This window comes from Ambystoma mexicanum, chromosome 10 (assembly GCF_040938575.1).
Source record: "Ambystoma mexicanum isolate Mex_15411 chromosome 10, UKY_AmexF1_1, whole genome shotgun sequence".
Taxonomy (NCBI): Eukaryota; Metazoa; Chordata; class Amphibia; order Caudata; family Ambystomatidae; genus Ambystoma; species Ambystoma mexicanum.
In genome coordinates, this window is record NC_090932.1 from 1,145,677,223 (window position 1) to 1,145,689,288 (window position 12,066).

At 44.0% G+C, this 12,066-nt stretch overlaps 1 protein-coding gene across 1 annotated transcript in view; it reads left to right on the forward strand.

Annotated features, from left to right (window-relative positions):
• Positions 1-12,066, forward strand: part of FAM178B (family with sequence similarity 178 member B) — a 1,611,694-nt gene that overhangs the window by 971,080 nt on the left and 628,548 nt on the right. The window contains exon 10 of the mRNA XM_069620260.1: positions 11,888-11,985. Coding sequence (XP_069476361.1) covers positions 11,888-11,985 — 98 coding nt within the window. The remainder of the gene's footprint in view (positions 1-11,887; positions 11,986-12,066) is intronic.

Here is a 12,066-nt window from a genome sequence, read left to right on the forward strand (position 1 = left end):
CAGTGTCGTTGGCCAATTGAATGAGCTCCCAGCATACTATCTGCAACCATTTGCCGTTTGCTCGTGCTTGCAGTCCAGGGGCAAGAAGTGAGGCAAAGAATGTCTCTGCTGATGAAAAGAGGTTGTATTTCTGCAGGATCTCAGCAAGGAGTTTCTATGATTCGGATGAGATGTAATTGGAGGATCTTTTACTTCGTGTCAATCTTTTCTTTAGTTCATATTTTGACAATAGTTCATATGCTGGAGCTTCTGTTCTCATTAGTTGGGGCGCTGCCGATGGTTCAGTCGATTGCCCTGCTGCCGATATGCCAGCCGATTGCTCTGCTGCCTATATGCCAGCCGATTGCTCCGCTGACCCTTGGATGTGGCTCTCTGGTATTACCATCAGGGCTATGTGGAGGGTGGCTAAAGCACAAGTTCCTTTCCACGATGCGGGGAGGTGCAGGTAAGCTTGCTTGCCGCAAACCCAATACATGTCCATTAGTGCAGCTGTGCCTTTCTTCATGTCGGGAATTATTACCGTTTTGTTACATCTCCTTCCTTCCCCCATATTCACTTTCCCCTCCCCACGGAAACACAGTTCATGTGGCACTTCTTTTTGTATTTTGATAGGTTTTTCTAATGCTGTGACCCATGTTAGCTTTGCGACATGTTGCGACCAGACGGGGTAACATGCCCCTTTTATTCATTGGAAAGTGTCATTTGGTAGGCCTCGAAGCGCTTCGGCTTTGCATTGTATTGTTTCTTCGTGCCATTTATTTTCTGCAAATCGTGTCCCCTTGATCCCCTTGACAAGAAATGGTTCCTCGAGGCAAATTACTCCTTGGCGCCGGCTTGTGCATGTTTTCTCCTTCTCCAGCTTTTCCAATGTGACAGTGTGCACCTGGAATGTGCTCTTTATTCTGCATAAAACTAGATGAATTAAACATTGGGCCTCCGTCAAGGGCACTTCCTGTGGTACTAACATTTTCGGTGTTCCTGATGCATGCGGGATGAGTGAACAGATGTAGCAGCTCTCATTTGTTGCTTGCTTCGCCGTGGCACTCATGTCAGAATACCATTTATTTGATTGATCAGGGTGGCGGGGATCTTCTATTTCATCCAACCCCAGGTCGTGATAGATGTATCTTTTCCCTCCCGCCCCCCTTTTTCTCCTCCTCCTCCTCCCTTCCTGATCATTGTTTTTCACCCTTTTGTAATGTATTGGAAACATCCCAGCCCATGTTGTATCATTACTATTCAATATGGCATATGTATCATCATCAGTAGCAGCAGTATTGTGTGAGGTAGGGTGTATGGTTGTCTGTGCATTAATACTAGTGTTAATTAAATCATTTGTCCAATAATAATCTCCATTATATTCGTTATATCCATAAGCATTACTCTTATTTACATCGAAATGTAACACTGACACACTTGTTGATCCCACTGTGATGTATTCTGAGGGTTGCATTCCATCTGTTTTGCTAACATTAATTTCATGTGACTCCTGCCATATAGTCTTCACCCCAGTCCATATCATTTGCGATCCTTCTCTTATCATGTTAGCCCCCCCCCCCTTTGCATGTCATCAACAAGAGATAAAAGGGTATAGTACCAAGCTGCAAAAAACAACATTACTGACATAAAAATTGCAGCACATTTCAAAACGCATTCAACATCACTGAACCTTTTAGCCCTATTGGCGACCCTATCGCTATCTAACATTAATTTGCTCTCTCCGATCGTGGGTCGTCGGGCCATTGTTCACCTGGAGGGGCGATATAAATTTGTTAAGTCATCACAATATATACATATTTACATTCTTGTTCAACTTCACGTTTAATCATTATTTTCAGTCAGGCTTGTTTTGTTACTCTATTGCTCATGTACTTTTGCTGTAGAAATAACCAAAAATAATAAAGGTGGGAGAGGGAGAAATAGGTGAGGTATATAGACAATATGCTGGTCAATTGAAGAGGAGAGGGGTAAGAGACAGAAAAGAAAGAAGGAGGAAGTAAGCTGTGCAGGACAAAATACATATCATCACTTTTATCTCTGCATATTCTTTTACTGACTCTTTTGTTATTTTCTTTCAACCTCATTTGTTGTCCCAGTAGCGCTGTCTTGCTCCTCCTGGGGGATTGTACTACTGTGTGCCCTCATCACATCGGATAAGTGCACCCAATACTTCAATCCCTTCACCTTCACAGTGGTGGGTCTACTATAAATGACGGCAAAGCTACCAACTTTTCGAAGCAAGTGATTTGGTTACCAGAAGAAGGCAGATACTATGAGATGGAGTCATGGCAACCAATGTATAGGTTTCAGAGTCAGGAAGTCTAGGAATACTGCTACAATGCCAGAAATCCAGGCACCGTGGGACTTGATCTTGGTGTTTGCCCCAACTGATGGAACCTTCTTTTGATTTGAGTCCAGGCTCAGTTGAGATTTCTTATTTTTTATCTCAAAGGCTGCTTTTTTGGAGACCATTACATCAGCCAGATGAGTGTATAAGCTACGGGCCTCTTCATGTTTCTTTTGAAAGATGAGGTAATGATTCGGGTGAAGCCGCATTTTTTGCCTAAAGTCATCAGTGAATTTTAAGTTAATCAGTCCATCCAACTTCTGCCATTATTTCCACCTCCCCACCTTTCAAAGGCAGAGGAGCAGTTGCATAGACAGCATCCTGAGAGATCTCTTATCCACTGTTTAGCTTCGTCATGTGAATACTGAATGGACAGGCTTCTCTTTGTGGCTTAGTGGCTGTGACCGAACATACCATCTTTAGGTATGATATGATATGATAGGTTATTTATAACGCGCTTAATACCCAGATGGTTCTAAGCACGGACCCTGGGATCAAACCTGTGTTACTCTGTGTCGTCTTGCTTCCAAGGCGAGCACGTTGCCTCTGAGCTATCCTCTCGAGACAGATTAGATTGTTGAATGATTCAGATACGCTGAGAAGTCGTGCACAAAAATCCTGAAAAAGGGATTGGGATCATCCGGCTATGACTACTTTCTTGAAGGGGATCTCAATTCATGCAATCTGCCAGGTGGCCACTTAATTGACTTTGCATCCCTCTGCAAAGGATTACTGCCTGGATTCAGAGGCAATGCCTGAGGTCTTGATTGGTAGAGCTGTAGTGCAGCACATGTTCGGATGAGATCTCTGTCTCTACTCATAGTATCTCTCAGGCCCTTCCTTCTATTATTTTAATATTGGCATTGTTGGGGAATCAGTAAAATATAATGCAGAGGAGATAGTATCCATTAGAAGAACAGGTTATGAACCTCAAGGGTACATTGATTCTGATGCGTACAATGCTACCTTCCAGTTTCTTTAACTGTCCACTCTCCTCTCCTCAGTATCCTAAAAATCCTCCCAGTCCCCGTCTGGGGGGGAAGGGTCCATTAAACTGTCAACCTCGGATGAGTAGTACCATTTACACGCTGGACACGATCACTTCAGAGGGAAGCCTTATGGTGCGCCCTTGTGGCACCGCTGATATAAGTAGCACTGCCAGAAGCTGTGTGGGCATGATTCAAACACTTCTGAGGTCTGTGACTGCATGATAGACATGTCAAAGATGAGAAATCTGCTTTTTAGCTGGTACTTTGTGTTAAAGCATGCTAGCCCATGAGGTATCAGAGCGCATTCTACTGAAGGTCATGCAGCTGATTTGGTCCTGCCAAGTGGTGTCCCAGTACCAGGCATTTGCCAGGCAACAATCTGGGCATCACTTCACACATTCCCAAAATACTACTTTTTGAAGTCATTCTGTAGTGAGGATGGATGGGTAGGAAGGTCCATTTTGCAAAACGTCCTGGCATGAAGAGGAATCTTTGGAAAGAATGTATTTGCTAGAAGAACAAAGCACATACTTCCAGTTATGGTCTTTCTGGTGGATATAATACATCTTAGCACGGATTTCTCATCACATCTCCCCCTCCCCTTCTTACAAAGGTTTGAATTATAAATGGAATTTTTGCAAACATGTACAAACTTTATAAAAGAGTGTCAGTTCTACAGTTGCTTTTTGTTGCGGCTGAAAAAGGGTGGAATTGAAGAAATTGGCACCAGGGGCCCATGTTTTTATGCAGCTGATGCACCAAGGATCCTTGAGAGAGCTGTCTAGGAACCGCACAGCACTCCCTGGTGGCAAGCTGAAAAGTCGTCCTGTTCAGAATGCATCTGATTGGGAATTTCAAATATAAGGTATCTATAGAGTGTGAAGAATTATTGTATTCACCACAAAGAGCATTGCCAGAGATATGTAATGTATTGTTCTTGAACCGATAAGCTCACCATGGCGGGTCCAGAAATAGAACCAATCACATGATTCCAAAATCCTCCCAGGCACGTGTTTGCTTCACTTACAGCTCAGACACAGAATAATACAGATGAATTCAAGGAGATCCGAGATCCCTGATTTCTGGTGGGAGGCAGAGTGCCGGGAGAGCTACCCCGACGGACGTCTGGGTTTTTTCAGATGTCTGGGAGGGATTCAAAATCTGCCTTCTACTAGTAAATCCCACTTACCCTCCTCTTTTCCACAATTGTCACCAGAGCATAGGCTGGAAGTTCAGAAGTTCCTGGAACTGTGAAGTCATTGAACTCTGTCCTCTGCTTCATCCAGGCATTTACTTCTTCTTGTTCATGGTCAAAAAGTAACACGATGATGCACTGTATAGCATCTTCGACCATCATCATTTTAAAGTCTTCTTTCCCAATATTCATTCAAAGAGGGCGTAATGTCATGGAAAAGTGTGGCAGACTTGACCTGGCACATAATTGTCAATTCTCTGTGAAAATGTGTTAGGGTTAAATAGTCCCTTGTACCTGTCTCTAAATCCAGTCTATTTTCCCTCTCATATGTTCAGAATTCAGTTCTTTGAGCAAGATTAATCGTCTCCTATTTCTTGCCTGTTAGGACAAATAGCAGGTTAAATTTTGACATTTGTTTAGCTTATGGCCTTGTGCCTTTGGCAGTTCAATTTATATGACAGTCATTTTTCTATGACAGTCATTTTCCTTTGAGATTGCAGTCTGCTCTAGCCAAAGAAAATGCAATTTCAAAAGGTCTCTCGTGACAAAAATGCCTCTCCTCATTTCTTCCCTGTGTCACTCACAGGCTTGGTTAGAAAATTGTATTCATCCAATTCTTTGCTTTTCAAACGTTAGTTGGCACCAGCGGTGGGTGGGCCACTCCTCTTAGCCCACTCCTTTGACATCAGTGTAGTCAATGCCTCATTCCTAGGGTCAACTGCGCAGAGTATTCAACTTGCCCAAAAGATGAGCATGAGGTAAAGGTGGTAGAGGCTGAGGGCTAGGGTTCTGACCAACTCCCTGTTTCGTGATCCTGGGCCCACTAGCCTGCTCTGACCTTCCTCCTCGTCACCTGACGTCTGCTCGTACCCACATGACCTAAAACATAACCTGGTACCTGTATTTTCTCTACCTCTTGACAGTCCTACTCACTGCATCAACATTTGCGTCTTCCTCCTCTACCTTAGTCCCACAATCATTTGGCATGGGCTTCATGTATGCCCAGTGGCACTCTCTCCTCCTCCTCCACTCCCTTAACTGATTCTTTCCCCTTTTGGGATGTTCAATGTCCTCTTGTTTCTTACTTAAACCTTTTCTTTGAATCAATATTGTCCCCTCCTCCTGTCTCTTCCAACTACTCTCTTCTAATTGTGGTCTCCACTCTCTTTCTCCTCCAACTATTCCAATACTCCATCTCCTCATCCTACCTCCTTCTTTCCACACTGTTCTGTTCTCCAATCTCCCTTGCTCCTCTATCCTGATCTTTACTACTTAACCACTTCCTTCTGCACATCAATATTCTGCTATTCCTATTCCAAATCTCCACTCCAGTATCTGTCACCTCCAACCGCTCCTTCATGTCTCCGCTCTTTGCTCTGCTCCTCTCACCTCACCAAACTACCACACGCTGGCTTTTCCTGCCTGGGTTATGTACCTGCTTTCCCCTCTGCAGGGGCTTGGCTTCTCCCTAGAGTTTGCGAATTTGAGTCTGTAGGTTTCCCCAGCCACGGAACGTCCAGGTCTCAGTTGTTTAATTAACTATGATGTTTTAGATTTACTTCCATGGGTCCTCCACACAGCGTGCACCAAGTCTACATCAGGTCGTTTTGAATTCTAGAGTACTCCCACTAATGAACTTTATGGCACAAACACTGTATTGTTCTAGCAGGGAATCCTCCACTATCTCTGCAACCTTACCCTGCATGTCGCATCCCGGTGCTGCAGTGTCAGAGCCTCTCTCCCACTCGCACAAAACTGGACCACATAGGACCCTTACACTTACTTCTGTTACACTTGACTAGCTGCACTTGATCTCTTAAAGTGCCAGGGGATTTGGTAGTGTACATAGGATGAGACGCTGACCCTGACATTGGCAGGTGTCCAGGGATCCTCCCAATATCTTCCCTGGGCCCAGCATCACAAAGCCATGGTGGCTCACGGCAGTCATGGTCACCTCTCAACACACCCCAAAGGTAAAGCCTAGGACATAGTCAGACTGTTTTCATACTTTCATTACATGGCCTGCGGTAGCGGCCATGTAGTTATGGTTAAGTTGCTAAAGCCATAGTAAGAGCACTTTTTGGGCGGCTTTTAACTTCGCTCTCCCTGGACGAATCCCCACCAAACTTTGCAAAGTGTATGGCCCACTCTGAATTTTTTTGCAAAGTTTGGTGAGGTTTGGTCCAGGGGGGCAAAGTTATAGGGGGGGACCCAAAATAATTTTTTTTCCCATAGACATAATGGGAATAAACTTTGCTCACGCCTACAGCCCAAACCGCTGGATGGATGTTCACCAAATTTGCGGCAAGAGCGGCGGGTTGGTCCCGAAAGCGTGATTTTGTTAATTTGGTGTAAATCCGTCTAGTAGTTTTTTTTAAATGACTAAAACGTGAGGCAAAAAAATTAGTGATATCTATGTCCGCTCTGCGGACTCACTTCCCTGTTTGGTCTGCGAACTGGCCTCTGATTGGCTGTTCTGTCCGCAGACCGGCCTCCGATTGGCCAGAAAATTTGCAGACTTTTGCGTGGGCCCCGGACATTGGGCCTGCGGCCGCTAATTGGCTGGTGAGAAAAGGTGAAATGCGTCGGTTTTCATGAAGCACCCGCCATCTTGGATTCGCTGACTTTTTGGGGGTCCACGGACAGCGCGGTGAAAACATTAAAATAAAAGCAGCATTTCACTTGTCAAACTCAACAAACAATCTCTGGGGATGTGGGGGGGATGAGGATTGGATTGGATATGGCCATAAGAAGCCAAAAAACGGATTGTTTCACCCCCCCCCCGAAAGTCTGCAAACACTCCAGATGTCCTGGTGCAGTCCTGTGGTGTTCGCGGACACTTCAGATACCCTAGGACATCTGTACCTATTTCTGCATTACAGGGTTGGGGAAAAGAAGTTTTTGGATGGCTTATAACTTTTGCGCCACTCAATGAAACTGCATGAAATTTTGCAATGTCATTTCAGAACTAATCCTGAATGGTTTTGCGAAGTTTTGTGGGATTCTGTCAAGAGGGGACAAAATTAGAGGGGGGAATCCCAAAATATTGTAAAGGCATATAAATGTGGTGTCATTTGATGAATCTGCACAACATTTGACAAAACAATTTTGGATCTAGATATAAATGGTTTTCTAAAGTTTGGTGGGATTTTCTCAAGAGGGGGCGAAATTAGAGGGGGTATCTTAACATTTTTAGATGGCTTATTACTTTGTTGCTATTTGACGAATGTGGACAAAAGTTTTGAGAAAGATTATAGACCCAAACTTCAATGTTTGTGTAAAGACTGAATGGATTTTGTCAAGTGGGGCTAAGTTATATGACTATTGTATGTACATACATTATGACACTTTTTAAAAAATAAAGCCTGGGCGGATTTCGAGCAAACTCGCAAGGAGCATTGGCAAGGACATTAAAGCATGGTTTTGCAAATGTGCCCGTGTTTTATTTTTTGACAGGTGTAATAATGTAGGTACAAAAAATAGTCATATACCTGGCTGAGGTATAGCCTGCGGCCGTGGGCAGTAGCCAGATTGTCTCGGTCATGGCATAAGGTCATGATGCGGACAATCTGGCTACTGGCCATGACCGCTAGGGATGAAAAATGGTGTTAAAGTGGCTATGTTTACCTGGGACCGACTATGTGGTAAAGTTATTCGAAGGTAGGATAGGGTTGAAAGGGAAAAAAGTGCTTGAGGTAATATGTTCATAGAGTTTTGCAGGGTGCCATGGCAAGGGAAGAGGGGCTGTGTATGGAGCCCCGCCTTCTCTTTCCATGTTGGCTGTCTTGGTAAAGGTTTTTCCTTCCTACAGCGGGACGCCTTCCCGCTGTAGGAAGAATAATCCTTCCTTCTTATAGCGCGACCCCGCAGGCATCCTGCTATAGGAAGACAAATCTATGTTTTAGCACCCTGGGTTCCCGCTTTGGAACCAGGGGTGCTAATTTATTTATTTATTTATTTATAACGTACCAATGTCCGCAGACATCAGGCTGTGTGGTTACAGTATTTGTTGAGGAAGATGAGGTGGAGGAAGACAGCTTACTACTTGCTGAGAAAGGAACAACTTTTCTGAGAGCATTGCGGTCATTGGATTTGGTGTGCGGCACATGGAGGTGGTCCCGTAGGAGTTCTGTCCATGTAGTCTGCGACTGAGTACAAAATTGCACCCAGTGCATTTCACTCTGGTAGCTTTAGCCTTTGGTACACTCCCAACAGTAGCAAAGAACTGGCACACCTATGATTCGATCTTGGTGCTAGAAGTAGGCATTTCCTCTACCTCATCTTCTTGGTTTTCTTCATTGTCTTTGAAAGTACTGCGCTTTTTTGTTGTGAAGGTCCTCCAGCTGGTGGTGGTGTCGGCTCTTGGGGAGGAGGGATGGCAATAACTGATGCCATTTTTAAGATAAATAGCAGTTTTGATAAAATTCTTCCAAGTATGTTCTGTGTACTAGATTGGTAATGGATAATGAGTATGAAAATGTGTAGGAGGTGTGCAAGGGAAATTTTGAAGTTGAAAGTTCCCATATCAGTAGAAGATGCAGTTCCGAACTGTCAGCGAAGGATGGATCTTATTGTGAAGTGCCGACGGGTTCTCGGACACGTCTGCCCGGAAGGTCCGCAATGAAGTCAGATGTTCGTAGACCTCTAAGGATGCAAAACTAGTTGAACAGTTGCAAAAAGTGTGTAGAAGTGTTAAAAATTATTCTAGAAGGTGGGAAATGGCAGAGTTTTAAGGTGACACTTTGTAAATTGGACACAAGTATTATTATATTTGGTAAGTATGATATTAGTAAATTGTAGGAAAATTGCGTGCACTGGTAAAACCCCATGAAATTCACTGAAAACATTTTGTTAAAGGGACGTTATGGTTAAGTTGCACTAATAAAAACCTATGAAATTCATTAAAAAAACATTGTTAAAAGGACGTTATGGTTACAAGTAAAATCGGAAACCCCCGGAAATTTGCCAGTTATGGTAAACTAAGCAACCATAACTCGCGCCACCACCGTACACTGCTAAGACTAAGACCCAGGACATCAAAGATGACATCACAAATATCAGAAAGTGATGCATTATTAGCTACTTAGTACAGAATACTGTATTGTTTGGATGTTCAAATGGCTTTGAGGTTTCATCTTGAGAGGACTAAGCCTCACAGGTCCTCAGACAGACTGTCAACATTGTTTGGGTACAGCCAGGAAAACAAGTGGCTAAAGCCACCATAGCGAGATGGATAGTCTTATGCATTTCTCACGCATACCAAGCACAGAGCAAGATTCCTCCTCAATGCCTGTAAAGAGCATGGCAGGGGTCTTCCAGAGTATCCAGTGATAATAATGAAAACATAATAACGGGCAACATTTTTAACAAATCATTTCTACCGCAAAAATACTGAATATTTTTAGAAGATATATATGGGGGTTAAAACGGGTGGGGAGGGGGTTGGAGTGGGGTTATAAATAAAGGGAAACAGGGGTTTGGGGAAGGGGACCCCCAAATAAATAAATGTGTTTAGTGTCAGATGTTTTCGTTGTTTATTTATTCGTTAATATCACAGTGAACTGTCTTCCAGCATCTTGCCCGGAAGGCAGGGAATAGTGCATGATTTTGCTACGCCTACATGTGCTGCTTCTGCTCCTTCAATTCTAAAAGGGAAAGCGCACGTGGGCTTGCTGTGACTTTGATTCCATCCCTGCTCCACGGGAACTCCCATAAGCATGAAGGAAAGGGAACATTTCACTATGAGTACGGTAGTCACTACAGTAAGTAACTTTTCCTTTCTCTGGTGGCCCCTTCAAGGATTCACTGCAGTCCTGAACAAACTCGAAACAAGCAGTAAATACTTAACACCTGCAGCTCTTCCAGCTGTATATCAACACCTTCACTCATACAACCACAAACAATCCAAATAATGACCTGTCCAGTTAACATAGCAGCACAATCACACATTTGTCAATCATTCTGCAAGAATTCACCTAGGCCATACTCAAACTAGGAAGAATCTTCAGCCCACGTATAAACAGCTTCTGGGATTTTTTACATGCTGGCCCAAGGTCTTCCCTGCCATTTTCTCAGCATACTGCCTGACAAACACCTAACAATTGCTGTTCTCTGGCCCAACTGGCCTTGCCGTGATGGGCAAAAGTCTCAGCGGGCCACCATACACAGCGCTTGAGCAAGTTCAGATTTAAATTTGGAGTGGGTTTCCACCTGCCAACCAACATAATAAGGAAGATAAAATGGGTTCGTGAGGTCCTCATATTTCCAACAACCCTTTCTCAGAACCAAAGGTTTTTGCCGCCTGTAACTCTTAGCATGTAGCTTATGGTAATGAGTGGAGGTTCCAGACAGCCCCCTTCCTCATCTACCACTTCACAGAACAGATCTTTGTTGTACATTGAGTACAATGTATCTATTAAAGAGAGAGAAAGTGTGAGAAGGAAATGGGGGGAGAGAGAAAGAGAGAGAGAGAGAAAGAGAAAGAGAGAAAAAGAGAGAGGGAGAGAGAGAGAGAGGGAGAGAGAGAGAGAGAGAGAGAGAGAGAGAGAGAGAGAGAGAGAGAGAGAGAGATTGAAAGTGGCAATGGGAGAAATTGAAAGTGGACCTGTCTGCAAGAGGTCAGTGGTAGGCATGCAAGGAAGACACCAGGTTGTTTTGTTTGTAAGGCCTGCTCCCTTCCCCACCCCAACTAACAGAGGTTCCTTCAAAATACCCTTCCACTTTATACTACACACACAAATCTCCCACATATGGTCTCCACAGGCCAAGCCGTTAGGACATCAACACTAATACAAATATGACTCAGCTGTGCTCTTTATCCCTTTCGCACCTCTGTTCGAGATCAGTGGCTAACCAGACCCAAAGCGCTGTAACCTATGGAATCTCTGGCTCTCCCCTTTAGATAATATACTCCCAGGTGTTTCAGACAGAACCATAGAAAACAGACTGGCACTCAAGACCTAGGTACTTCCGGCCTGCAACCCACTAACTATCTCCACTACCCTCTTTACATACAGAGCCACAAACACGGAGGCCAACAAAACTGGCAGAAGTGCACTATATAAGGCCACTGTACATTATATTACATTACAAATCTGCACAGGTCCATAAGGTGATAATCAAGTGCCAATGACTAGACATGAGCACATTTATCTTGCAGTCTCTGCAATAAGTAATACCCTGCACCAAATTAACGGCTCTTAGCATTTATTACACGTAATTCGCAAACATATAATTACACAGTCTAATCCCTGAAAATGAGGGTTTGATGGAATATCATGAATGTTGCATCCTACGAGGGCAGGGAGAATTGAAGGTTCCCTAATATGTGTTCTCCATTTTCGTTTGGTTCTGCAGCTGCCAGATCTGTGTGTGTCTCTCAGCCAGCTGTCAGAACATCACCACAACCTCCTGAGCATTGTGCAGCACATTCCTGTCATCACCGCCAGAGGCAGGTAGGTCTGACATAAGAACCTAATTGGCTCACATGTAATGTCACATCAACACCATGGCCTCCAGGGCAGAGAGAGCAGAAT